The sequence below is a fragment of the Rhinatrema bivittatum genome, chromosome 9, assembly GCF_901001135.1.
Source record: "Rhinatrema bivittatum chromosome 9, aRhiBiv1.1, whole genome shotgun sequence".
NCBI classification, from domain to species: Eukaryota; Metazoa; Chordata; class Amphibia; order Gymnophiona; family Rhinatrematidae; genus Rhinatrema; species Rhinatrema bivittatum.
In genome coordinates, this window is record NC_042623.1 from 255,030,329 (window position 1) to 255,058,091 (window position 27,763).

The window sequence follows — 27,763 nt, forward strand, 5'->3', positions numbered from 1 at the left end:
CTGGTTTTTTTTTTTTCAAACATATATTTTTGACATAATTAAAATATCTACTAATATAGCAAATTGTGGAAATTTGTCTTCTTATCTACATCATAACCCCATTATTTGAAATGGAGTTTATTGTCAATTCAAAATAACCAAATAATCAAGAGCCATTAAGCAAGGAAAGAGGATATGATCTAGAACCCTCCATAGGATATGATCTAGAACCCAGCACTGTCAGCAAGGATGGGCAACCACCCAGAGTACCAATGGACATCACCAAGGAGCAGGGTGCCAGCACCCCATGCCACAGCAATATACATCTAAATAAATAAATAAAATAGTGACAAGAGCTCTCCAGAGCTGTTAGAGGGCCAATAGTTTACAGCTGCATCATCTCTAGCAGATCCCTGGAGAGTCTGGTGTGCCAGTTGGCCCAGTGATGGACCTGGGGATCCGCTTCACATATTTAGAGGCACCTGGGCTTGCATTTTTAAGGTAATTTTTTTTTTTTTGTCTTCTTACTTTCTTCGCATCCATTGCCAGTAAACCCTTCAGGGCATCCACATTCTCCAGTCACATGGTTGCAGGGGACATCTGTAGGGCAGTCGCAATGCTGGGCACAGTTATAGCTGTAGAAACCAGGCAAACAAACTGAAATAAAAAAAAGATAATTGAAAGGAAGAGGTTTAAAGAGAGTTTAGAAAATGAAACAATGAATTGTTTGCATTATATGATGATGTTCTCTCACTGAATCTGAATTGTATGTTACAATGATTTTCTATAGCATCTACAAGTCTATGCATGGAATGGGGTGAAACTGCTGGATATCGTCTACAAGACTATAATGAGTCAACTGCAAACTTAATATCAGAGATCCAATCCTAGTAAGCATCTCTGGATATAAGTATAGAGATCCTTTGGATCTCTACTAGGAACAGGTGTAGTAAACCCTTTTCTTCTGGGAGGAAACCTGAGAACAATGGTGTAGAAGAGAGTATATGGTAAGTTCCTCTGCTATATAAAGCCAGACTACCATCTTGGGGTGTGGATTTTTCATTTTCTTTTGCATAGGTAACCTGCCTTGACTGTTTCCTGATTTTCTGCTGTTGAAGTATTAATGCTTCCATGGAGTCCTTTTATGTGGATGGGAGTTTCTTTCCACATTCCCTATTCTCTTTCTATTACTTTTCTTAATGGACTGTTTGAGTTCTGAGTACCCATTAATTAGGGAAATCGGTTTTGCCATTTTCTTTGCTGCTCTACCATCAAAGGGGAGATTGCTTCCCTGAGAAGGAACCTGCAGATTGTCAATATTCAGAGGAGGGATGACTTACAGCCATCCAGAGGAGAGGACAGAGAGATAAGAAAGGAGTCGGGATGGTTATCTCCCGTAGATTTGGAGAACAAGAGTAACAGGAGGATCATTCTGATACAAAGAAGGTGAAGAGGAGAATAACTGGTGTCATTCTGAATCTGTCATAAAACTAAGGAGTTCAGAGGAGAAAACATCACGGATGAGGTAGGAGATAACTGACTGTGTAAATATGGATTTCACTTTTAATACTTCACCAATATTGGGAGGGAAGCATTAACCTTGCTCTCTGCCAGTAGGATGGGAAAAACACTAAGGGGTAGATTTTTTAAAAAAGCGCAATCGCGTACTTTTGTTTGCGCAGCAGGCGCAAACAAAAGTACGCTGGATTTTATAAGATACGCGCATAGCCGCGCGTATCCTCTAAAATCCTGGATCGGCGCGCACAAGGCTGCCGATTTTGGGCAGCCGGCGCATGCCAAGCCACGCAGCCTGCCTCCGTTCCCTCCGAGGCCGCTCCGAAATCGGAGCGGCCTCGGAAGAAACTCTCTTTCTCCCTCCCCTCACCATCCCCTCCCTTCCCCTACCTAACCCACCCCTCCGGCCCTATCTAACCCCCCCCCACCTTTATCCACGGATTTACGCCTCCCGGAGGGAGACGTAAATCCATGCGCACCAGCGGGCTGCTGGCGCGCCGAGACCTGACCCGGGGGCGGTTCCAGAGGGCGTGGCCACGCCCCAAGGCCCGCCCCGGCCCGAAACCATGCCCCTGGGCCCGCCCCCGAAACGCCGCGTCCCGCCCCCAAAACGTTGCGTCATTCGGTCCCGCCCCCAACACGCCCCCTTCGAAAAACCCCGGGACCTGCGCGCGCCGGCGGCCTATGGAAAATAGGTGCGCCGGCGCGCAAGGCCCTGCTCACGTAAATTCAGGCGGATTTACGCGAGCAGGGCTTTTAAAATCCGCCCCTAAATGTTAATTGGTTTTAACATCTTAAACTTCAAACAAGACTTTGAGAATTCACAGAATTATTCAGAAGTACTTATAACATCGATAAGTGAACTAAAATGCTGTAAAGAATATTTTCATTATTTCCAAACATCTCAGTAAATGTAATATTCGAAACCAAGTCTGCTTTCACTGTGTTTTTGCTGCATATTGACTTTAACGCTCATCGGTGCTGTTATCATTACTGCAGTATACAATAATTTGAGAATGGGACTAAAAAAAATGCAATGCAAGGGCCTTGAGATTAACATTATTGTATGTTTACCAACTAAAACTGTCTTTGAGATATGGCCTCTGGTACCACTATCAGGGTACAACATCCCAGGGGTTACATTAAGATTACAATAGTGATCACAAAAGCAAGCCATTGTAAGAAAGCAGGCATGAGGAAACTTGAAATCAAATGTAGGTGAAGAGGATTTAAAATCTAGTTGCCATTGTTACAAAAAAAAAAAAAAATACCTGCAAAAAACCCCAATCTCTCGCTTTATCACATCGCTACCCCTGCCAGCGGGGCAATTTGAGAGAATAATGGAGACAAAGTGATGGCTCTATCGTGTTTTCAAGTAGTGGAAAAACTGATCTGTTTGGTAAAGCCCAGTTAGCCTTGAAAAGGGGATTTTGTATGTTCATCTACCCAAGATGGGAGGGATATCTTACAAGTGGTCATATTCCATGGCTGGTAGCTGAGATGTGTACTTAGCACTGTGGACCGAGAAGAGTTAACCAGTTTAGAGCAAAAATCAAAAGACTTTCAAAACAAAAAACAAGATGAAAAAAGAACATTTCCTTAATCTGGTTACTTTCTGAGCTGCAATTATAGCAAGATATAGATATTTTGGCTGTCAGAGATTATTTCTACTTGGTGGCTTTTAACAAAATAAAATTTAACTATGGCTTTAAATTCAACAATGAGGTTCAGTAAATAATATTTTGCAACTAAAACTGATGGCTTATCAACCAACTTGCATTATAAAGTCTCGCATTATTTTCCTGTTCAGTGTATCTTTACTGAGTACAATGGAACAATTCATACAACCAATTTGTAAATTATCATTATAAACTTATTTGCATTATTTCTCAAAATAAAGTTTTGTGCAATGCCAAGCTCGCAATCACATTTAGTCGACTAATTGTCATAGCAAGAATTTAATAAAAGCATATTTAAACTGAATTACATAATTTGTAAGGGGAGTTAAAATTCATTGAGGTCGTGTTAGGTCAAACTGATACAAAATCATTTCAGTACTAGGTATGATCTTTTTATAAATCGTGAGGTAAGTCTAACGCACTATGGGAAGACAATATTAAAAGGGTACAGCAAATTATCCTGAAAAATAAAAACAAATTATCAGTCCGGGTGGGATAAGGAAAAATAACATTGCTGCAGGTTATACCACTAAACTATCTATCTGCAGTAAGTGAGGACAAACCCTTGCTTGGATGGATTTGGAGCACCTTGACCCTATTGATAATGACCTTAAAATGGCCCCTCTGAGTACATTACCATTAAAGACCCGGTATCTCTGTGTTCAGCTAGTAAAGTGCAGAGTTGGTAACAAGGGGGAGGCACCATTCATAAGCACCCTTTGAGGGTGCTAGGTTGGTCAACCCCTGGGTAAAGGAATAAAAGCAGCTCTCTCCTGAGAGCTCTGGCGCTAGGATAGTTTAGTTGGAGGTTTGGAGGAAGTCCCTCTGTTGGTTTCTGGCCTATCTGGGGGCTTGGGCTGCATCCTGTCTGTGGTCCTTGGGCCAGGTCGGGGACTCTACTCTTTTATCCCACTGCTTAGGTATGGGGTGGTTGGTCCTGGGTTGTTTTATAGGAGTTTTTCATTGTTTGTAAGAGGACTGTGAGACCCAAGGGTGTTTGCTCCGGGAAAGGTCCAAGGGAAATCTCTTCCTGGGGGGGGCCCTGGGTGGAGAAGAATTGCCCCGCTGTGACTTTTTTAGGAAGAAGGCCCGCGGAGAGACGCCGTCCCGACCAGCACCGCGCCCCTCCCTAGGTGCGCACACAGCTGATCCTTTCATAGGGCCCGCGGCGGGAACTTGGCCGTGGCCCCGGATGATGACGTCGGCAGAGCTCTGCTCTCTCAAATCGCCTTTGCAACAGGTCCCTTTGCTAGTCAAGTGCTCATTGCTTCTTCTGATCCTGGTTCCTGATTGCCTTTGTTCCTGTTTCCTAGTTCCTGAGTCTCTCCTTCGGATTGCTAACCTGGTTTGACCTCTACATCGCCTGACAACTCCATTGCCTCTCTCCAACCCTGGACCTCTGCATTGCCTGACAACTCCATTGCCTCTCTCCAGCCCCTGACCTCTGTATCACCTGACCACGCCGTTGCTTCTCTCCAGCCCTGGACTTCTGCTTCATCTGACCATCCTTTGATTCTCTCCTCGTCTAGACCTCAGCCTTGCTTGCCACTGCTTCCACACTGCCACCAGCCCTGAACTCAGCTTGCTTAAAGACGCCTCTTCAGCCTTTGTCCTGGACGTGGTTCATTCAGGCTTCGGCCTGCTCTTCACCGGGCGCCCTCTGTCAGACTGTGTTCCTATTGGCGCCCGGATCTCTGGGACTCCGCCTCGTCCAGTACAGATTGATACCTACACCAGTTGCTGCCTCTGGGCTGACCTCGATCCACCCATCGACGACCACTGATGGAGGCCACCTAAGTCCAGCTGGCCCCGGCACCCAAAGGCTCAACCTGCAGGGAACGAGGGCTGGTATTGGTGAAGCGCCAGCCGGCCTCCGTCCGTCAGCCCTCTCTGCCTGCCAACGGTGGGGACCCGTAGGATCCCTCCTACGGGTAATGTCAACCCCACCTCAGCCCAAGAGTCCACCTCAGGCACAACAAGAACAGTGAGAACCATGAGTTAGAACCAGTTAAGATCTTTTGAGGACACCTGTTTGGAGGCTTCGCCCCCTGGGGAGGGAGGATTTGGGACTCTCTGTGCAGGGACAGAGTTTTACCCTTTTTTTTTTTTTTTATACCAGTGTTGGAGGGGTGATCCTGCCCAAACAAGGATACCCTGCCCCCTGGGGGCCTCACTAAATCCAAGCCCTGGAAGTTGACTGCCTTCCCAGCCCTGGTATTGGAGACCCATGCATAGACCGAGGGAAATGAATGTAACCTGAGATTTACTGTGGTGCGGAGGACTGTGTTAACCGTGCCATTATTTCCCCTGATTTACCATCAATAAAGAGTTTTGGTTTGGGATACTAAACCACAGTCTCTGGTGTTTTTATTGGCACTTACAGCACCCACAGTAGGGAAGGAAGACTATACTTCCCCCCCAGGGGAAAAGAGCACCAAGGTACCCCAGTCACTCCAGGCCTTGAAAGGAAATTCCTTCCCCCCTCCCCCCCCCACCTGACAGTCAGACCCTGGGAAAGAAAGGGGCCATGTGTAAGAACCAGCCCACATGATCCAGCCCCGAAAGAGACAGAAAATAATTTTATTGCCACATCAGTGTTAAAACCGCACCTGGAGATTGAGTTACAACCTTCTCCTTGTCGGTATCAAGACAATTTTTTAATAAGGTAGGTCTCAGGGCCATGGTCCACCTTCCCCCTCGAATTGTAACCCAATCCATCCACTGGCAAGCAAGCTATCGTACTTCCGGACAGACAGATTTAACCAGCCCATATAAGGCATCCCAGACTTAGTTGCAAAGCACTAAAAGAGGTAGCAGACTGGAAAAAATTCACATGTTTGGGACATTAACCTGTAAAACAAGCGGGATTCCACGATAAGCGGCGGTGTTATGTCCGAAAGTAATTACTAATGCTGTGGGCACGTATCTTCCTGTCCACTCTGGCGCAGAGATGCACTTGCTGGTCACATGATCACAGGCTGCTCCATTATAGCATTTGCAAGTGTGAGTGCAGTTGTCATCATATCTGTTGGCTGAGCAGGCTGAGCGGGCCAAGATACATCATACTAAAAATCAAACAAGCTGCAAGTGAATGTGCTTAATCTGTCTAATCAAATCAGTAGCTTCTTAAGTGAATTAATGGATTAACCATTCCATCCTAAATCATTTGAGCAAAGAGCATCATTCATAACACATCCAACAAAGGATTTAATAAGAGAATGGAATTATTTAAGTGATAAATCAGCTGTCCTCTTTCTGCCTTTGTATTAAACCAATTGTCCAGGAAACCGGTCAGCTTGAGAGAGAGGTTGCTTATTGATTTGCAACCTGGTAAAAGGGCTGACAAAACTCTTTTGTTTTAATGATTCATTTTTCATAGCAGGTCACATTAGCTTACCCAGATGCACAGCCTTTTGTCAGGAGGCAAAAGGGATTAATTTACAGCAGTAACTTAGACAGCTAATGCTTCTTTTCACCAAAACAACACAATGACAAACATTCATTGTTTTCCTGGTCGCTAATGCAGCAGTCAACCAAGAAATGACATCACATCTTTGGGATTTTAGACCTAAATAATGTATAGGCGGTATACAAACGTTTTTAAATAAATAATAAATATAAAGTTGGGATGTAAATCTCTCTCTCTCTCTGTATATATATATATATATATATATATATATATATATAATACAGATCTTTGGATATTATGAGGTCAATATTCAGCCATTAACTGGTTTAGCAAGTTAGCTAGATAAACTTATCTGGCCAACTTGCCTGAGAAATTAGCAGCATGGCCGCGCGCCACTGAATAAACTCGGATTCCTTAAAATTAGCCAGATAACTATAGGACAGCTAATAGCTGTCCTAGACGTCTCCAGCTACCTAACCCCTAGATTCATCAAGCCACGATGTTTCTCGCAGGAGGGGGTCCCACTATCGTGGGTGGTGTTGCTGCAATAGTGGGACCCCCTTCCCTGAAAAACCATCACGGCTCGATGGCACATTTTTTCGTATCATGGCCAAACGTTTGAAACACCCCTACACCCTACCAGGCAGAGTTAGTTGTGAAATATTGTGGAATGTTATGATCTAAAAAATATTCTTTTGTTATAATAATTTAAAACTGATTGGGATTCTTTTTGGTCGTAAGTGTAAGTTAAATTGTATGAATCCTGTATTTGTGTAACTTTTGCTATACTTTACCCATTACCACTAGGCCATCTATCCATTTCAGTATCTACTATACAATTGAAATCTCCTCTTATCATCATGGGATGGGAACCCAGGGCTGACAGTTGGGTAATTATGGTGGAGAAATAGATATGCTCATAATTGTTAGGGGATAAACTGAACCCCAAATCATCATTCATCCTTGCAATTCCCCCAAAAGAAAATCATACCTCCCATCCAGATCTACAATAGGAGTATGTAGTTTAAAATAAATATTTTTGAGTATTAGTATTGCTAGACTATGACTTTTGGTATTTCCTGTTGCAAAAAAACCAAACCCTGCGTTGCCCATTTTCTTTTTAATTTATGATGTTTTACATCAGAGAGATGTGTTTCTTGTAATAATTCTATATAAATGACTGAAAACGTTTTCCCTTTTCATTGGAGTACCCAACCCAGCTACATTCCAAGACAGAACTCTAACTTTCAACCAGATACCAACTCAACAGATGACTAGCAGAGCTAAAATAAATAGTTGCAAAAAGGGCCATTCCTTCCCAGCAAGAGCAGAGACCCCTACAATCACACCATCATTGGTTACCAGTTCCGTGGAGGAACTATAACGTTGGTTTTCAAGGGAATAAAGGGATTGGCACCATCAGGTTTTAATGCATCTCTTAAATTATACCAACCGACCAGGACACTAAGGTCTGCCTCACAGGCAGTACTGGATGGTCCTTCTGGTTGTGCAGCTAGATGAATCGCGCGAGCATTTCTTTTATGTGCAAGGACCACAATTATGGAATGCATTGCCACAAGCTTTTAAGAGGAGAGGTATCAATTACCAGATTCAGGAAATTGTTGAAAACCTGGTTATTTAAACAAGCCTTTAAGCTTTGGAGATGATAGCATGCAAGGAGGAATGAGGTATTAAAGCAGATTATTACAAATATAACTCAGCAGATAAAATTTAAATAGTTTGTTTATATTCATTTTCATGTTTCATAGTATAAGGCAGTGGTTGTCAACCTTTTTTTGGCCGGGACACACCTGACAGATGGTTCTCACATGCGTGACACACTGAACATGTGACCATCACGGGGCTAAATGTAGACATGCACTCTGCATCCACAGGAATCCCCTCAACCCCCAGCAATGAGTGCAGAGCAGATCTAGGGCATGACCCTGTACAACTCGCCATACAAAAATGATATTCTGGTTCTGATGACATCTCAGTAAAAGCAAAACAAACTCCCTTTACTACCAGGCATAATAGCCCTCCTTATGAAAAGACAGTAATTTACCACTAATGCATATCCTATTGAGAAAACACAACAAATAAAATTGATACAAATGCCTCACCTCAGTGTCACACCCAGAACTGACCTTCACTAAATACAGAAAAACCACAAAATATAAATATGGAGACAGAAACGGGACTAGAAAACCAAAAAAGCCACTCTGCATGCAGTGCGAACCTGGAGAAGTGGAAAGAGAAATATAGCACCTAACAAACTCTCAAGATTTGCAATAATGCACACAAACTAACCTGCACAAAGTTACACCTGTATTATGGAACACACTCAAACAGTAACAACCCTATCTAAGAAATACAACTATTAAACCAGGCCCTAAACACTAATACATTTCCTATTGGGAAAACAGAATAAGCCAAACTGCTATAGAGCCCCTCACAGAAATAACTGTAAAGCTATACTAATAAATGATACACAACAGCTGATGAACAGAATAATATCCAACAATTAAAAACTCATAAAAATTATTAAAACATGTCCAAATATCAATAAAATATTTCAAAACAGCAGTCATCGCATAATACCCAATAATTAAAATGGCAGCCAATCAAGAAAAATAAATTTAAAAAGCCACCTTTACTTACCCTCTCCAGCAACTCTCCTACTCCTTTCCCTTCCAGGCCAATAGCACTCACCAGAAGCAGCAAGGGCTGCTGAAGCCCTGTCCTCACAGTCCTCTTCCTTAGCGCCCACATCCAGTCACTCACAAACACACATACATACCCCAATTAGACCCCATGACCAGCCTCGGTCTCTCTCACACCAGTCATCTTGCTGACCAGTCCATCTCTCTCACAGGGAAACACATCACCTCCCTGACCAGTCTCTCTTTCAATCACACACATGTTTTCTTATATACAAGCTCTCAATCACACATACAAATGCTCCTGCACCCATTCACACCAGCTCTCACCCAGGCTTCCATTCACACCCACACACACAAGCTCTCACCCAGGCACCCACACATACAAGCTCTCACCCATGCATCCATTCACACTCACAGACACAAGCTCTCACTTAGGCACCCATTCACACCCACAGACATAAGCTCTCAGGCACCCATTCATATCCACAGACACAATCTCTCACCTAGGTACCCATTCACACCCACAGACACAAGCTCTCATCCAGGCACCCATTCACACCCGCACATACCATCTCTCACCCAGGCACTCATTCACACCCTCAGACACAAGCTCTCACCCATGCACCTATTCACACCCACACACACAAGCTCTCATCCAGGCACCCATTCACACCCACAGACACAAGCTCTCACCTAGGCACTCATTCACACCTGCACACACCATCTCTCACCCAGGCACTCATTCACACCCTCAGACACAAGCTCTCACCCAGGCACTCATTCACACCCTCAGACACAAGCTCTCACCCAGGCACTCATTCACACCCACACCCAGCCACCCATTCACACCCACAGACACAAGCTCTCACCCAGGCACCCATTCACATCCACAGACACAAGTTCTCACCCAGGCACCATTCACACCGACACACACAAACTCTCACCAAAAACGTCTTCTTCCTTCACTGCAGGGATGGGCCCCAGTTCCTCCACGGCTTTACTCCAGTGAGCCTTCTTTTTTCGCCACCAAAGGGATGGGCTCCCATGGTGGCCTCTGTCGGGGTCGGGTTTCCTTTTCGCCACCATGGGGATGGGCTCCCAAGGCAGCCTCGGTCAGAGTCGGGTTTTCCTCTTCGCCGCCACGGGGATGAGCTCCCATGGCAGCCTTGCTTCATTGGGGGTTGGGTTTTCCTCTTCGCCGCCACAGGAATGAGCTCCCATGGCAGCCTTGTTTGGTTAGAGTTGAGTTTTCCTCTTCACCACCACAGGGTTGAGCTACCGAGGGGGTCTTGATTTGTCGGGATCGGGTTTTCCTCTTCGCCGCCACGGAGATGAGCTCCCGTGGCGGCTTTGGTTCATCAGAGTTCAACACTGCTATTCTTCCCACCCACCCATGGGCAATGCGATGCCTGCCTCACCGGCCAATCAAAAGCTTCCTCCTTTCTTCCTACTCCCATTGGCAGGTAGAATGAAGGAGGCTTCCCACTGGGCAGTGAGGGTAGGAAGAAAGGAGGCTTCCAATTGGCCCATGAGGGCTGGAAAAAGGGAGAAGGAAAGTACAATGGGGCAGTGGAACATTGGGAGATGCAACATACCTGCCGGGGCTTGGCGACACACTGGTGTGTTGCGACACACCGTTTGAGAATCGCTGGTATATGCTTGTTTTTAGCATTTTTAACTATAAATGGTTTTATTTGTTCAATGTTTTTTGTTGTTTTTATATTTTTATGAATGTTTTTATGTAAACCACCTAGAAATGTTGGTAGGCGATTGGAGAAATTACTTACCTGATAATTTCGTTTTCCTTATTGTAGACAGATGGACTCAGGACCAGTGGGTATTGTGCTCTTCTGCTAGCAGATGGGAGATAGAATCAGATTTCAAAGATGACGTCACTCTACATATACCCCTGCAGTAACCTCAGCTCTTCAGTATTCTCTTCGAAAAGCCATTGTGGGTATATCTTTGCTTAAATAACTTGATTAAACTTGATTAAAACTTGATTGAACTGGTTCAACTAATTTTCAAACTGGAGACCACCAGTGCATTCAACCAATTAACGCCGACACCGGACAAACTGTGGGTGTCTTGAACTAGGGGTAGGCTGCGGCTTACCCGTATTTGCTTAGTCTCGAGGTATGCTACCTGAGGTTCTCCTTTTCTGGGGCAGCCGTGGGCAGGATGCTGAGCCCATCTGTCTACACTAAGGAAAACGAAATTATCAGGTAAGTAATTTCTCCATTTCCTAGTGTGTAGCTAGATGGACTCAGGACCAGTGGGATGTACAAAAGCTACTCCTGGACAGGGTGGGAGGCTGCCCGTGGCCCACTTAGTATTGCCCTTATGAAGGCTGCATCTTCTCGGGCTTGAACATCCAGGCAGTAGAACCTGGAGGTGTGTATGGAGGACCACGTTTCCGCCGGACAGATCTTGGCGGGTGACAGCAGTTTGGTTTCTGCCCAAGAAACTGCCTGTGCCCTCGTAGAATGAGCCTTAACCTGTAGTGGTAAAGGCTTTCCTGTCTCTATGTAGGCTGCCTTAATTACTTCCTTGATCCAGCGGGGTATGGTCACCGGCAAGGCCACTTCTCCATGTTTCTTCCCGCTGTGAAGAATGAACAAGCGATCCATTTTGCACACCGGTTCCGTTCTTTCCAGGAGTAATTTCTCCACTAGAAGTCTGCCGACATTTAGATGGCGAAGAAGGTGTGAGTCTTCTGAGTCCTTATGTTCATCCGGAGATGGTAGTGAGATGGTTTGGTTCAAGTGAAACTCGGAAACCACTTTCAGTAAGAAAGAGGGGACGGTGTGCAGCTATATGGTTCCAGGCATGAACCTAAGGAACAGTTCCCAACAGGATAGTGCCTGTAGTTCAGAGATGCTACGAGCTGAACATATTGCCACCAGGAATACCGTCTTCAATGTTAAGAGGCGTAGTGAAGGAAGCCCCAGCTATGAAGTTTAATACTAGATTGAGATTCCATAGAGGCATCGGCCACTTTAGGGGTAGTCGGAGTTGTTTAACCCCTTTCAGGAAGCAGGACAAATCCAGATGGGTTAATAGCTGGATACCGTCCACTTCAGCTCTGAAGCAGGACAGTGCGGCTATTTGAACCTGAGGGAGATGAATGACAACCCCTTCTTCATACCATCTTGTAGGAACTCCAATGGGAATCTTGGCTGTCTGTGGGAGTATTCCGTGGTCCTCGCACCAGGCTTTGAATACTCTCCGGATCTGTATGTATGACAGAGATGTGGAGAATTTGTGAGCTCGGAGCAGGGTGTCAATCATGGCCTTTGAGTAACCGTGCTTCTTCAAGCAAGTCTTCTCAAGGGCCAGACCCTAAGAGAGAATCGAGATGGATCTTCGTGGAGAATCAGGCCCTGCTGGAGAAGGTCCCTGTGTGGAGGTAGGCACAGAGGGTTCCCCGCAAGGAGTCTTTGCATGTCTGCGTACCATGGTCGTCTTGGCCAATCCGGGGCCACTAGTAGAACTTATCCCCTGTGATGTTCTATCTTGCGGATGACCTTGCCCAGTAGCGGCCATGGGGGGAAGGCATACAGTAAGTCTTCCTCTGGCCAAGTCTGGATGAGAGCATCAATCCCTTGGGAGTGTGGCTCTCGACTGCGGCTGAAGAACCTGGGGACTTGGGCACCGAGATGGGTGGCCAGTAGATCCATGGCTTGGAGGCCCCAGCGATTTACTATCAGTTGGAAAGCTGTGGTCGACAGTGTCCATTCTCCCGGGTCCAGGCTCTCTCTGCTGAGGAAGTCTGCTGAGATGTTGTCTTTTCCTGCGATGTGGGAGGCAGAGATCCCTTGTAGGTTTATCTCTGCCTATGCCATGAGAAGGTCTATCTCCAGAGACACTTGCTGGCTCCTGGTTCCTCCCTGGTGGTTGATGTAAGTAACCATTGTAGTACTGTCCAACATTATTCAAATCGCTTTGCCTCGGAGTCTGTGGCTGAATCACAGGAACGCTAGTCTGACTGCTCGAGTTTCCAGGTGGTTTATGTTCCATTCTGCCTCTTCCTTGTTCCATTGTCCCTGGGCCGTCAGTTCCTGACAGTGGGCTCCCTACCCTCACAGGCTTGCATCTGTAGTGAGCAAAGTCCAGTTCGGTGGGGATAGGCTTACTCCTCTGCTTAGGTGGTCTTCCTGTAGCCACCACTGGAGCTGAGAACGTACCTCTGCTGGTAGTTGGAGGCGAATTGAGTAGTCCTGGGTCAGTGGATTCCATCATGACAGTAAGGAGCGCTGTAGCGGTTGCATATGGGCCTTTGCTCACGGGACGACCTCCAGGGTTGATGCCATGAGGCCGAGGACTTGAAGATAGTCCCATACCTTGGAGCGTGCATTGGTCATCAATCGTCGTAATTGTTCCATCAGTTTTCTCCTCTTCGGGGGAGGGAGGAAGACTTTGTTCTATTTGGTGTCGAAATGGGACCCCAGGTACTCTAGAGATTGAGAGGGCTGCAGACTGCTCTTGCCTGTGTTCATGACCCAACCGAGTTCCTGCAGTAGGCTCTTGACTCTGCTGGTCACCTGCCGGCTCTCTTCCGAAGACTTTGCCCTGATCAGCCAGTCGTCCAGGTAAGGATGTACCAAGATCCCTTCCTTCCTCAGTGTTGCCACCAAGACCACCATAATTTTGGAGAATGTTCTAGGGGAGGTTGCTAGGTCAAAAGGTAGCGCTCGGAACTGGTAATGGTGACCCAGTATCGCAAAGCGTAGAAAACGCTGGTGGTCCTGATGGACTGGAATGTGAAGATAGGCTTCAGAGTGGTCCATGGAGGTTAGAAACTCTCCTGGTTGTACTTCCATTATGACGGAACGAAGAGTTTCCATGCGGAAGTGTAGTATCCACAAGGTCGCTTGACGTTCTTGAGATCCAAGATGGGCCAGACTGATCCTTCCTTCTTAGGAACGATAAAATAGATGGAATAGCGCCCTGTATTTTATTGGGGCATGGGCACTGCAATTATTGCCTTCAGACTGAGTAATCTTGTTAGAGTGGTTTCCACTGCCAGTCTCTTGGAGTGGGAGTGGCAGGGTGACATCATACATTTGTCTCGAGAGATGCTGTGGAACTCCAGAGGGTAACCTTCTTGAATGATGTTTAGTACCCATTTGTCTGACATTATCTTGTCCCATCTTTGGTAGAAGAGGGCAAGTCGACCCCCTATCGCCTCTTCCTCTGGATGGGTCGGCCCATTCTCATTGTGGAGCACCCGGGCCTGCGCCTCTCTTGGTCTGTCAGTTACGAAAGGGCTGGGACTTTCTGGAGGGACGAGGTGCCTGGAACTGCGAGTTCCTGTAAGGTCTTAAGCACTGCGAGCCTCTGCCCTTGGTTCTTCTAGGGGAGGGACGCTAAGTTCTTTTACTCCTATCTTCCGGTAGCCAAGGCACTGGGGATTCGCCCCATTTCTGGTTAACTTCTCTAATTCGCTTCTGAACAAGAGAGATCCTTTAAAGGGCAATCTTGTGAGGTTCGCTTTAGATGTCGCATCCGCAGACCAATTCCATAGCCATAGTTGTCTTCTGGCTGCCACTACCAAGGCCACACCCCTGGCTGAAGTGCGCACCAGGTCTGAGCTTGCATCCGTCAGGAAGGCTGCTGCAGGATCCATCATCTCACCGGTATATTTTCTGGAGTTATTTACCTCTCTCTCGAGGAACAAGCAGGAACGTACCACCAGTGCGCAGCAGGAAGCAATCTGCAGTGTTATTGCTGTTGCGTCGAAGGCCTGCTTAAGGATGGCTTCCAATCGTCTGTCCTGAGTATCCTTCAATGCGGCCCCTCCCTCAACGGGAATCATTGTTCACTTTGAGACGGCACAGACCATGGCGTCCACTTTTGGGAAACGCAGGCGTTCCTTAGTTGCTGGCTCTAGAGGGTATAGGGCTTCCAAGGCCCGACCCCCTTTGAATCTGGCCTCCGGGGCATCCCACTCCAGGTCAATCAGTTCTTGGATGGCTTCCATCATTGGAAAGTAGCATGAGGCCCTACGAAGGGACACCAAGATGGGGTTCTTCTTTGGTTCCGCCATAGGGTCCGTGCCTGGAATACCCAGCGTCTTCAGTCTGGGAAACAAGGGCTGGTAATTCGTCCTTGTGGAAGAAGAGAAGCATGGTTCGGTATGGTTCCATTCCTGGAGGGATTTCTCCTTCTTCCAGGGAGTTACCCTCATCATCTGAGGTGTCTGGGTCCCTGTCAGGGAAGTTCTTGGTTAGGCGAGGCATGTCTTGAGGCATCTGAGCAGGGCCGGGAGGATCTTGTGCTTCCGGCAGGGGTTAAGCCCGGGGCACAGCTGGGGCTGATTGCGCCTGGACGAAGGCTTGCAGGCCTTGGAAATATTCCAACCAGGAGAAGGTCCCTGGGTCCATGTTAATCCCAGGTGGAGTCAGAAAAATGTAACACATATAAAGAAAGAAAAAAAACTACAAAAGTTAGCTACCATCCAAACTGAGTACAAAAACAAAATATTACCCTGATTCTCACTGACAGGGTTCATTAATCAAATTGTGTTATGGTGGTTACGCATGCAAAAAACGGCTTAATGTGTGCGAAAATGCCTTAACGCACAGGCTAAGCATCATAACTGCTGTTTGGCCAAGCTTTCCCATAACCACTCTTTTCCTCCTCAGCCCCACCTGACCTAAGCATTCCCTCAAGTATCCTAAGTATTTGTAACAAAGCCGCCATTTTCATCCCCTTCTCACCCCTTTAACCAACCCCGCCATACCGGTTTTTTCACCCTTCGACTACATCTCACCACGCTCTCACTTCACCTTCTCCCATATGTTGTTTTTACAAGTTTTATCTCCACTCTGTTCAATGTAATTCAAAACACTTTCACTGTTTTATCCCAAGTTATGTTTATCCAGGTTTCTCCACCTTGTTCAATGTAAGACAAGACTATGTCATTGTTGTCGTTTGCTGGTTGTAATGTAAACCGAAGTGATAATTAATTCTGTTAATTGAACCTCGGTATATAAAAGTTATAAATAAATAAATAAATAAATAAATAAACGACGCATGGCGCAATGCATATTTTTAAAAGGGGAGGGATTGAGGAGGAGTCCAGGTGGGATTTCTGAAAAAGTGGGCTGGCTTCGTGAAGCCATAACGCATAATATTGCCAAAAATAACTACACCCTTTTCAGTTGTGTGATTTCATTATGCAATTTGTGATTTTTTTTTCACAAATTCTGTTTTGGGTAGGTGGGCAGGGGAGAGAGAGAGAGAGAGAGTGGCTACTATAGGAGGCCCACCTAGTAACTCAAGGTGAGGTTTAGGTAGTATAATAGGGGTTAGGGGCCACTTTTACATGCAGAGTGAGACGTTCCAACAGAACAGTATATTCTTGTGAAGATTTGATGTCTTTCGTAGTGAGGAAACTCACACAAAGATAAGATTTGTACAATGTTCTCTTACCCTTCAAGTTAGGTTGAGAGAACATTGTACATAGCCGGATAATTTTATCCATAACTGACTATAGTCAAAAGAGTATCCGGTTATATTTAAAATCATCTGGATACTCTTAGCAGGATAAATTTAATCAGAGATGTTCAGTGGGACGTTTATTTCACTGAATAACAAGGACGTTATCTGGCTAACTTTAGCTGGATAACTTGTCTACTTACTGGACTATTTATTTATTTATTTGTTTGTTTATTTATGTATTACCGCCCTTCAATAGTTCAGAGTGGGGTACAATTTTCATACATGTAAACAAGATAAACAAAAAAAAAAAAGACAATATATTTATTTATTTATTTATTTAAGGTTTTTTTATACCGGCATTCATGAACTCGTTCACATCATGTCGGTTTACAGAAAACAGGGGTGCGGATAATACAACCAAAAAACATAAATAACGTGATGAAGAGAAGCAGTTACAATTAACAAGGGCTAATGAACTGGGAATGTAAGAAATAGAAAGAGATAGAGGAGAATAATTATATACAAACATATAATAATTATACAAACATATAATAATTATACAAACATATAATAATTATATACAAATATATAATAACAAATCAAAGTAATCAAAATGGCTATCATCTTATGGGGTAAGATGACTGGCTTGAGGCTCAACTGGCTTGAAGCTAAACTGGAGGCTCAAATTCAGTTTTAAACAGATGGATTTTTAGAGCTTTCTTAAAAGCTTTCTGATGTTCCATAGAGCTATCGGCACCTGTGATCGAGAATGCTCTTTCTCAGACGTCACCCAAATGAGCAGCTTTAGGAGGTGGAACAGTGAGTAATTCTGCAGTAGACGATCAGTGCACATAATGGAGTGTAAATTTTCTGTGTGGATTATTGAATATGATCCCCTTGTGACTCACAATTAACCAAAATTCAGTACTTTGACAATTTTTTGGCAAATATATATTCATTGACCAGGCAATTAAAAATATTACAATTCAATGCTAAAATATATATGACTCATAGGTCCTGCATATCTTGGCAAAAAACTAAACAACTCCCCTTTATGAGTCTTTTTATACCAACCTCCACTCTGATCCATGTAATGGCTATCATTTTATGATTGTCTATATAGGGCTAAAGTCTGTGGGTGCTTTCTGCATGCATCTGTAGCCTGAATTTTTAAAGTAGGCTTATGCGTAGAAGACTGCTTTAATAATCTGTATATCTCGGTTCATATGTCAACATGCACATACAATTTCACCTACTCTTGAAAATCTAAGAAAATTGAAAGTATAAGTGTAAATCATTTTCCTTCATTTCGTTTTTAAAAAAGGTGCCTGTTCCCTGCCCTGCCAAAAATTCCCAACCTCCTGTGGCCTTTTCTAACATGCTCAGCCCTCTTACTTGAAGTGTGAATGAATGAATGAATGTAAGAGATGGAATTAAGTTGCAACAGACAGGAAAACTAGACACAGGCTAAGATTCTGTTGATAGTACACATTTTATATAGGATAATGTATGTGTTTTTGAAAGGTAATAACTGCAATCACATGATAGCAAAAATTGCACTGGCCCTTTAGCAATAACTTTTGCATGTGGGACTGTAGATATCCTTTACAAACAGTGAAAGGCTATCAAAATTGTTTGGGAGGCGCTATTGGATAGAGTAAAAGAAGTTGGTTTATTCTAGACAGCTTTCCTATTTTGCGCAAAATGTTAAAAACATTTTTAAAGTGCCATGCCAACATCATTATTACAGGAAGCAATGGAAGCTGTGGCAACAGTCCAGCCCAAACAGATGCCAGCTTCAAGCAGGCGTAAATATGTTTGGATCTAAAACCTGGATGTGAGTTAAAGTCGTGTTTATATTCGGGTGAATTAAACGTTTGTGAAAATATCAATCGATGTAGTAAAGGGCATTACTAGAACATCTGTGGTCATTCCAGTGCACTCCGAATATCTTTTTATGGGCCAAGATGAATACCTACTTTTTCAACAGTTGCTATTTGTTACAACTGGAATATTTTTTACTGTTTGCCATCAAAAAGCCAAAATAAATGGGGACAGGTAAGACGATTGCTGGATTGTGAGCTCCTCCAACCCTGGATTTTTCTTTTGCTTAAAACTTTCAGCTCATCTGTCTGATGTGGAAACGTGAGCACAGGTCCCCGGTGTTCCCTATGGTAGATGCGGGACCTGTGGATACCTTTGCAGTATTGGACCATGAGGGAATGGCAGTTGTAACGGGCCTGCAGACTGAAGCTTTACGGCGGTTACTACCCCAAACCAAATGTGCCTGATACTTCACTTTCGATGCATATCCAGCATAGCTCTCTGCTTCAACAGCAGGGGAGAAGATAAACAACCAATAAGGGCTGTATAACATAATCTGGGTAAAAACAAATAAGCATGGGTGTAGCTTGCTTATTGCGGCGGTTACTACTCCTACTACCTCTAACTAATCAAGCTAGATATTTCACTTGGATGCAGCTCCTCCACCGCTCTCTACATTAATGGCGGGGGTGGAAGGGAATTAGAACCAAGAGCTAAGAGAAACAGATAAGTATGGGAGAAGAAATGAGGGAAGCTTGCTGGGCAGACTGGATGGGCCATTTGGTCTTCTTCTGCCGTCATTTCTATGTTTCTATGTTTCTATGTTTCTATGAAGCTATTCCAACAAGGAAAACTGCAGTGTGACTGCTAAACTCGCTGGATTCTGAGGCTCTCCACTCTCACACTCAGGCTCAGGACCACAGACCACCACTCCACAACTGCCTACAGAAGATGACATTTCTGGGCTGGTGGTGATATCTGTTGAACCTGAAGAATCTCGTAGTTTACCTTCCCTTATTTTCTTGCAGCCAGAAACTAGGGGCCTTATGGGTACGGAGGTGGACCTTATGCCTGAAAGTTTTGACAAGAAATTGGATACTTTACCCCCTGGATTTTTGAAGATCCTCAAAATACCTGAGAAAGTTACCCTTGGTTCTCTGTATTATGCAACTATGGATATAATAAAAGCTCTCTCTATTGAATTCATCATTATCGAAAAGTCAGCTTCAGACATGGAGAAATAAAATTCATTTTCATGCTACTCTCATTCAGTTTATAGAAAATGTAGATAATGTTGATTTTGCAAAGCTATTGATTGCACTTGCTGATTTTAATAATTATAAGCTCCATCTTGAGTAAGCCGGCAAGCAGAAACACCATCCGGATAGTTACCCAGATAACTTTAATTGGATATTCAGTGAAACTTATCTGGATGAGTGATTTGATGAATATAGCACCCAGGTAAAGTGGGGACAGGTATTTGTCTTACCGGGCTAACTTAGCTAACTTTGCCCAAGCAGCAGTGAATTGACCCCACATAATGAAACCATGTCTCAAGAATGCCCCCAGGAACATTTTATTTTTACCCGGGTCACGAGTTAATTCTTCATAATTTAGGCAGAGAGCCAGAGTGGGGAGGAAAGAGAGGGATATTCAAACCTCAAGTTTTGTATGGCTAACTCCAAAAGCTAACCAGCAAAACTCTTTGAATATCAACCTCAGTAATAACAATAATAATAAATTTTACTGTATTTAATTACACGCTTTTACTTCTGATCCTCAAAATGTTGTAACTTCTGAGGTACCCGAAACATATGCTTGTTTTTAACAAAAATATATCTAGACCCCATGGAGTAGGTGGCCCTAGTGTTAGGACCCATTAGAGAAGTAGTAAGAGAACATAAGATTTTGCCATTGCACCTCCATATGAGGCTGCTGCAGTGGTAGGCTCCCTTAAGATCAGGCGATGCCAGGGTTCAGTGTGGCATTTTCTAATAGAAGTTGGAAGAGATGGGCTGATTTGTCATAGTTCCCTTATTCCTAGTCAGCTTTGATGCAAATCTTTTGCTGAGAAGGGTAGAAGTGAGATGACAAATTGCTAATCCACATCCTGTGACTGGAGGAGGGTATCTCAGTGATTTTTTATTCTGTTTTGTTGGTTCTCATATCCATATTCAGTGTGGGATTGAGGCTAAGAAGAGAAAGAACACATTTGCTGACTCACACTCAGTGGTTGATTGTGGCATCTCTGTGTTTGTATTTTTGGGTGAAGATTTGATCTCAGGAAGAAGCTTTGTGCTCACACTTCCTGTCTAAGGGAGAAGTGGGGATATAATCTAATTTTTTCTTTCCCTGTTGTGTGATTTTTGGGATCTTCCAGCCCGAGACATCCACTGTAACATATGAGAAGAGAATAGGGAATGTGAAGGAGGACATCTGGCGAGAAAAATGGAGAGACAGCAGATCCCTCACAGGAGTCTTCTTACCCCAAGAGAACAGGATGGAGAGGAGTGGAGTTTGTGGAGTCAAGCAGTGGACCCAAAAAGCAAACCAGAAGCCGATCCAAGATGGCTGTGTAGCGAACAGAAAAAACAAGATCGGTGTATGAAAAAAAAACTTTACTAAGCATTTTCCCCACAGATACAGAATGGGGAGGGAAGCCTTAGCAAATCAAGCTCCAAACTGAAGTTTGCAGCGGATCATGGATATAACGAGAAGAAAGTGTATTTGCTGTCAAGCCTGACAGTAAACTTATTTTGAAATACCCAACCTGAGTGTCTAGTTTGGCTTGTTCAGAAGCACAGAGCTTGCAACCCTTGAAAGACTTTTGCACAATGCCCTGTGACCTGCAGGCATTACCCTCCTCCCCATTTGGAAAATACAGGCCAGGGTCTGGAGAGACTTGGCACTGGGGAACGTCTGGGTGAACCGGTGGGGGCCTCAGCAAATGGTGCTTGGACGCACCCGCACAAGGATTTTCATAAGCGAGATACATGCATACATCAGCCAAGTTCATAAAATACCTGCCTACAACCATAAACTGTGGGTTATTGCTTGCACGCTGCAATTATTTAATGTGTACAGTATATGACAGTAACTTTCAGACAGGCATGCGGGCACGTATATAGGCGCACATGCCAGCGTGTGCTGAGATACACAGTCATTTTATAACAGACGTACGCATGTTATAAACCTGCCTGGCTACGTGCAGATGCTTGCCAAATTTTAAATGGATGCATGCGTAGCCATGTAAATCCTGCTTCTACCATGTAAGCCAGGGGATTTTTAAAGGGCTGTGTGTCCATGCCATTGCCAGTTTAACCAGTTCATCCACCAGCTCACCCAGTTAACAGCTGGGCACTCCAAATGCACCTGGTTTGATAGCCTGCACTCCTCCCAATTACCCCAGACCTTTTAAACCCCAAAGAAATGGCTCGATCTTTTTATTTTATTATTTACACATCCTCCATAGCAGAAGTAAAGTTATGCGTCAGGGGACCTTATGCGCACATTTCGAGGTCAGGTCCTGAAATGCCCCTGCTCTGCCCAGTCCATACCCCGTCCCTTTTTGGAAATTCTTCAGATGTGACACAGCGGGTTTTGCGCATGAATCTGGGTGCTTTTTAAAATAGGGTTTAGTGCGCGTAAGCCAGACTTATTCGCGTATCCCGATTGATGCACGCACCGGGCTTTTAAAATTCACCTTTATGCGTGTACTTTTATTAAGGAGATGCGGATCCCTGCATTAAAAAACTGTGCATGCACCAAAACAAACATGCATACTTTTGGGGTGATAACTGCTGCACTTAAAGGCGTAAATGTAGGTGTGCTTACTTACAATATACGTGTTTGTTGAGTTATGCAAGCTACTGAATATTACCCTCTTAATTATTACTCTGGTGGATCCCTCTCCACTGTTATCCCTTTATCAGCTGGCGTGGCACAGAATAGAAGAGGTTTAGGGACATCTTCCATTCTCTCTCCATACTTATTCCCTTGATGCTCTGATCTGCTCCCATGGCTTTCAGTACCATCTTTATGCTGATGCCTCCCAGATTCACCTCTCTACCCCAGAAATTTCAACAGAAATCCAGTCCCAAATCTGTGCCTGCTTGCCTGATATTGCTGCCTGGAGGTTATTACATTTCCCCTTTAACTCACCTCCCTCCTCCCCACTTTCTCTATTTCTTGGATAACGCTGTCAAACTCCCAGCCCCTTCAGCCTATAACCTTGGGGATTATCTGTGACTCTTCTCTTTCTCTATGGACATTCAAAACATTTCTAAAACAATTCTCTCTCTAACCTCACCAAAATTGGTCCATTTGTTTATGAACATACTACTAAAATCCTTGTCCACATTTTCATCATTTTCCTCTTACACTACTGCAACTTGCTCCTCACAGGCCTCCCATTAAACCACCTCTCTCCACTACAGTCTATTCCAAATTCAATTGCGTGACGTGTCTTCCACCAACGTTGCTACTGCCATATAACCTTCTTGGCAAGTCATTACGTTGGCTCCCTATCCATTCCCACATACAGTTCAAGTTTCTCTTACTCACCTACAAGTGCATTAACTCTACAGGTCCTCCTTACCTATCCTCAGGTCTTCCTGCACCCCTGATCGTGAAGTCTGCTCATCGGGCAAGTCACTCTTATCTATGCCCTTCCCCTCCATCACCAGCTCCAGACTCCACCTTACCTCTCCACACAGCTTGAACAGACTTCCTGAACTGGTACATCATGCTCCCTCTCTCTGGCCTTATTGAAATCCAACCTAAAGACCTACCTGTTTGAGGTTCTTTTTAAATCTTTACCCCTGCCTCTCCTAATCCAACCCTTGTTTGTTTTAACCGTTTTCCGTAATAAATGAAATTCCCAAAGTCCTGTTTGTCTATCTTAAATACATTGCAAGCGCTATGGAGACGGGCCCGTGTCTTATGAGTAACTGTACAGTGATGTGCACATCAAGTACTGCTATAGAGAAGTATTAGTAATATTAATACTGACCTGCAGCTTCATATACATTTTTCCTTTGTTATTTCACAATATACAGTGAGGCACAATTTTCAGTGTTAAAGTAGAGCTAGATTACAGTGTCTAGAATATAAAAATGTTTACTAAAATCTTTTGACATCTGACAAGGAGGGAAAGAAACACATTCAGGAGCTTTTGTGTTTCCTAGGCTATGAATCTTAAAGCAGAAGTATTAAGCATGTCTTTGAATTAAAATGTTCAAATCTTTTGTAAAAATGTTCACTGGGACGGTAACTTTAAAACAGCCACACGGGCATACGTACATGAACTTCGTATGCCGGCACGCACCCATGGACGCGACTATTTTATAACATGCACTCATCTTATAAAATCAACTGGATGCACGTAAATGTGCACGCCATTTTATATGGATGTACGACGCATGTGCCGCTTCTACCACGTAAGTGGGGGGGGGGGATTTTAATATACAAGCGCAATTACCAGTTAAATCACTTCGTTCCCACTTTGCCCAGTTACAGGATAGGACTTCCTATCAGCCCCAGCTAACTAACCTTTCTTTTACCCTACCTGCCCCAACCCTTAAAACCCCTCTGACTATCCTATTTTTTTTTATTTTATAACTTACACGCTATCTAAGGCAGAAGTAAAGTTACGCAGTAGGGGGCAGATTTTAAAAAGTTGCGCGAGAGCGTACTTTTGTTTGCGCAGCAGGCGCGAACAAAAGTACGCCTGATTTTATAAGATATGCGCGTATCTTATAAAATCTGGGGTCGGCGCGCGCCGAGCCGCGCAGCCTGCCTCCGTTCCCTCCAAGGCCGATTTCGGAGCGGCCTCGGAGGGAACTTTCCTTCGCCCTCCCCGCACCTTCCCCTACCTAACCCACCCCCCCGGCCCTATCTAACCCCCCCCTTACCTTTGTCGGCAAAGTTACGCCTGCTTCCAGCAGGCGTAACTTTGCGCGCATCGGCCGGCAGCCCCGCTCCATCCTCCGGTCCCGGGGGCTGGTCCGGAGGCCTCGACCATGCTCCCGGGCCGGCGCCACGCTCCGGGCCTGCCCCCGAAACGCCGCATCAGTAGGCCCCACCCCCGCCACGCCCCCTTACAAAAGCCCCGGGACTTACACGCGTCCTGGGGCTTTACGTGCGCCGGCGGCCTATGCAAAATAGGCCGCCGGCGCACGCGGGCCTTTGAAAATCCGCCCCTAGGGGCCCCCAGCGCGTGCTTGTGCACGTAAATACTTACGTGCTGGTTTCCATTTAAATTCTCGGAACACCCATGCCCCGCCACGCCCACACCCACCCCTTTTGTGGACTTTTTCTTTTGTGCGTGCACCAGGAGATACGCGCGTCCGTGGACGCTTCTTAAAATACACGCACCGAGCACCGGCCCGAGAAACGCTCGTATCTCTATGATTTGGTGCGAGTAGGGTTTTTAAAATCTACCCCTTTGTTCCTGAAACTCCTCCTGTCACAGGTTTTGAGTAAAACAATTCTCTCATACACAACAGAAGCCCCTTCACACTCTCCTTTTTTACTCATTTGAAACATCAGGGGAAAAGAAGTCTTCACAGAGCCTCTCCCAGCTTTTACTTTTCACAAAATGAATTTTTATTTTCAGCTCTCAGGCCAGTTCCTGTCAGCAGATGTGTATACAGTTGATCACCGGAGCCCCTATGCATGGAACAGAAGTCACCGTACAATGCCCTGTGGCTCTATTTTATGTAAACAGGCCTGCAGGTGAGAGGAGACATGGATACTGCAACAGCATGAAATATAAAATGCACTTCTGAAAAGAACAAGAGGCTGGATGCAAAACAAGAGTTCCTGAACGGGAAAAGATTGTCCTCCCGGTTGGTTAGAAAGAGACTTAATTCACAGTGACTTCACCTATTCCCCAGTGTAAAAAAAAAAAAAAAAAAAAGTGTCAATTGAGGCAGTCTGGAGAAAAGATTTAAGTAGTGGTGGGAGTTGTATTTGAAATACGTACACTGATCACACTTGGAGCCCACCCAGGACGGGAGGCAGTGGCACGTCCCTGTGACCTGATTGCACTCAGCACCATTTTTGCATTGGCACATCTGGTGACACTCAGGCCCATAAAAACCATTTGGGCAGTCTGGGAATTAAAAAAAAAAATAAAAAAAAGAAAGCGGGCAGAAAATATCTTACTATAACATAATCAACAATCTGCAGTTGGTTTGTTTTTTTTTCAAATATCAGTTTCCAGTTCGGCGTGAGGTGTCTTGTTAAAATACATACCTTCTACACTTTAATAAGTTCCAGTCCCCTGAAAACATTTCATAGGTTGAAAAAAAAAATGCAATTTACAGCTCAAACTGTTTTTGTAGTTGTGCAATCCTCTGACACCTCATGACGTTCAGAAGATTGTTTTCTGAATGGCGTAGAGGGAATTAACTACCCTGTTACTTGAATTATTAATAGCCGTCTTAGCACATTGTTTCTCATGTTTATCTTTAACTTCAGTAGTGAATAAAGTAGTTTACCAGACATATTATGCAAACATGGAACTTCAGTATTCCACATGTAAAAACCTTACCCCACAAATTAAAGAGCATATGTTGGTTAACATGATTTTGAATTAAAATATATTTGATTGGCTTCTTCCAGCACAAGAAGGACAACTGTCAAAGCTGTTTGCCTGGGTAACTTGTCCTTTTCTGAATGGCTAGGAAGAAGTACGCCTGTGGAGGGGGGGGGGGAGTGGGCACACGGGTAATGAGTCACAATATGCGTACTTTTAGGTATTTAGGTCGGGGGAAAGTAAAACACGCAAGCCGGATGGATTTTCAAATTTGCATTCCTACTTTATTCTTCCAATCAATATTCTGGGTAATTGTAGCCGGATAGCTTTGAAATCTAACCAGCTATCTTTATTAAATATTGCCAGTTGGGTCTGAAAGTTATTTGGAAATGTTCACAGAACCTGCCCAGTCCCTTAACCTCATTCTGTAAAAAAAAAACCCCCAACAAAGAAACAAACCTGTGGGCCCTGCTCTCTTACATATAAAAAGTGAAGCCTTGCCACACTTCATAACAACTCTGCCTTCTGCTCAAAATACTAATAAAGATACCCACTGTGATTCATGGCCTTACTATCCCCTCTCCTCCTTTACCTTTCCCCCCACCTGGTGAAGTCCCCAAGTGGAAAAGGGGCAGGAGTAATTCCCAGTTGCTCCGGTCCCAATGGTGCTGTCATCCAAATTGGTGGCAGCTGACCTGAGGCTTCCTCTGCCCCATTTTGAATGATGGCGCCGGCATGGTAGGATCGACTTGAAACAAACATGCTGGCAGAAAAAGACCATTTCAGTCTCTCTAGTCTGTCCATCCACACAAAGTGCTCAGCTTTATGATCCCTACCACTTCCTCGGAAACCTGTATTTATCACATGAATTCATATACTGTCCTTCTCTCCACCACCTCTTCGGGGAGGCTGTTCCACGCCACTAGTGTCTCTCTCTATAAAAATAGATTTCCTTAGATCACTTCTAAGTATATCCCCTTTCATCTTCATCCCTTTGAACCCCCTCCTTCTAGAGTCTCCTTTCCATTGAAAAAGGCCTGCATGGAAACCTTTGAGATATTTGCATGTCTCTATAATATCTCCCTTATCTTGCTTTCCTCTAGGATGTACATGTTTAGATCTTTGTCTCTCCCCATATGCTTTAGAACGAAGACCACTGACCATTTTAGTAGCCACTCTCTGGACTGACTCCAACAGGTTTATATCCTTTTGAAGGTACAGTGTCCAGAATTGTTCACAGTACCACAAATGAAGTCTCACTAGGAACGTATACATGGCAATATCATCTCAGTTTTTCTTCTGACCATTCACCTCCTGATGCAGTCAAGCATCTTTCTGACTTTTGCTGTCACCTTATACACCTCTTTATCCATCTTAAAATCTTTAAATATGATCACCCCTGGATCTCACTTTTCTTTTATGTGTAACCCCTTGGGTGGGATGGCACCCAGGGGCACATAGAAAGAAAAGTATAGATGGACCCTTTCTGCACCACTGCTCTCAATCTCTATTTAACTCCTTCTCCCTAATGGATAGCTTTCATCTAAGTCTAAGAGTTCCAATATATGGGGACAAACAATAGCTCTTATACCCTGCTTTTTTGCAATTAAGTCCTGTTTCTGGCTTATTTCACAGCATCAATAATTATACAGTCTCAGCGTCCAATAAGCACACAGAAGAGGAACTATCTTTACTGATAGTTTGTTTA

At 44.4% G+C, this 27,763-nt stretch overlaps 1 protein-coding gene across 1 annotated transcript in view; it reads right to left on the bottom strand.

Moving 5' to 3' along the window:
• Positions 1-27,763, bottom strand: part of LOC115099640 (multiple epidermal growth factor-like domains protein 6) — a 472,995-nt gene that overhangs the window by 20,698 nt on the left and 424,534 nt on the right. Inside the window, 1 exon segment of the mRNA XM_029617371.1 lies at positions 508-636. Coding sequence (XP_029473231.1) covers positions 508-636 — 129 coding nt within the window.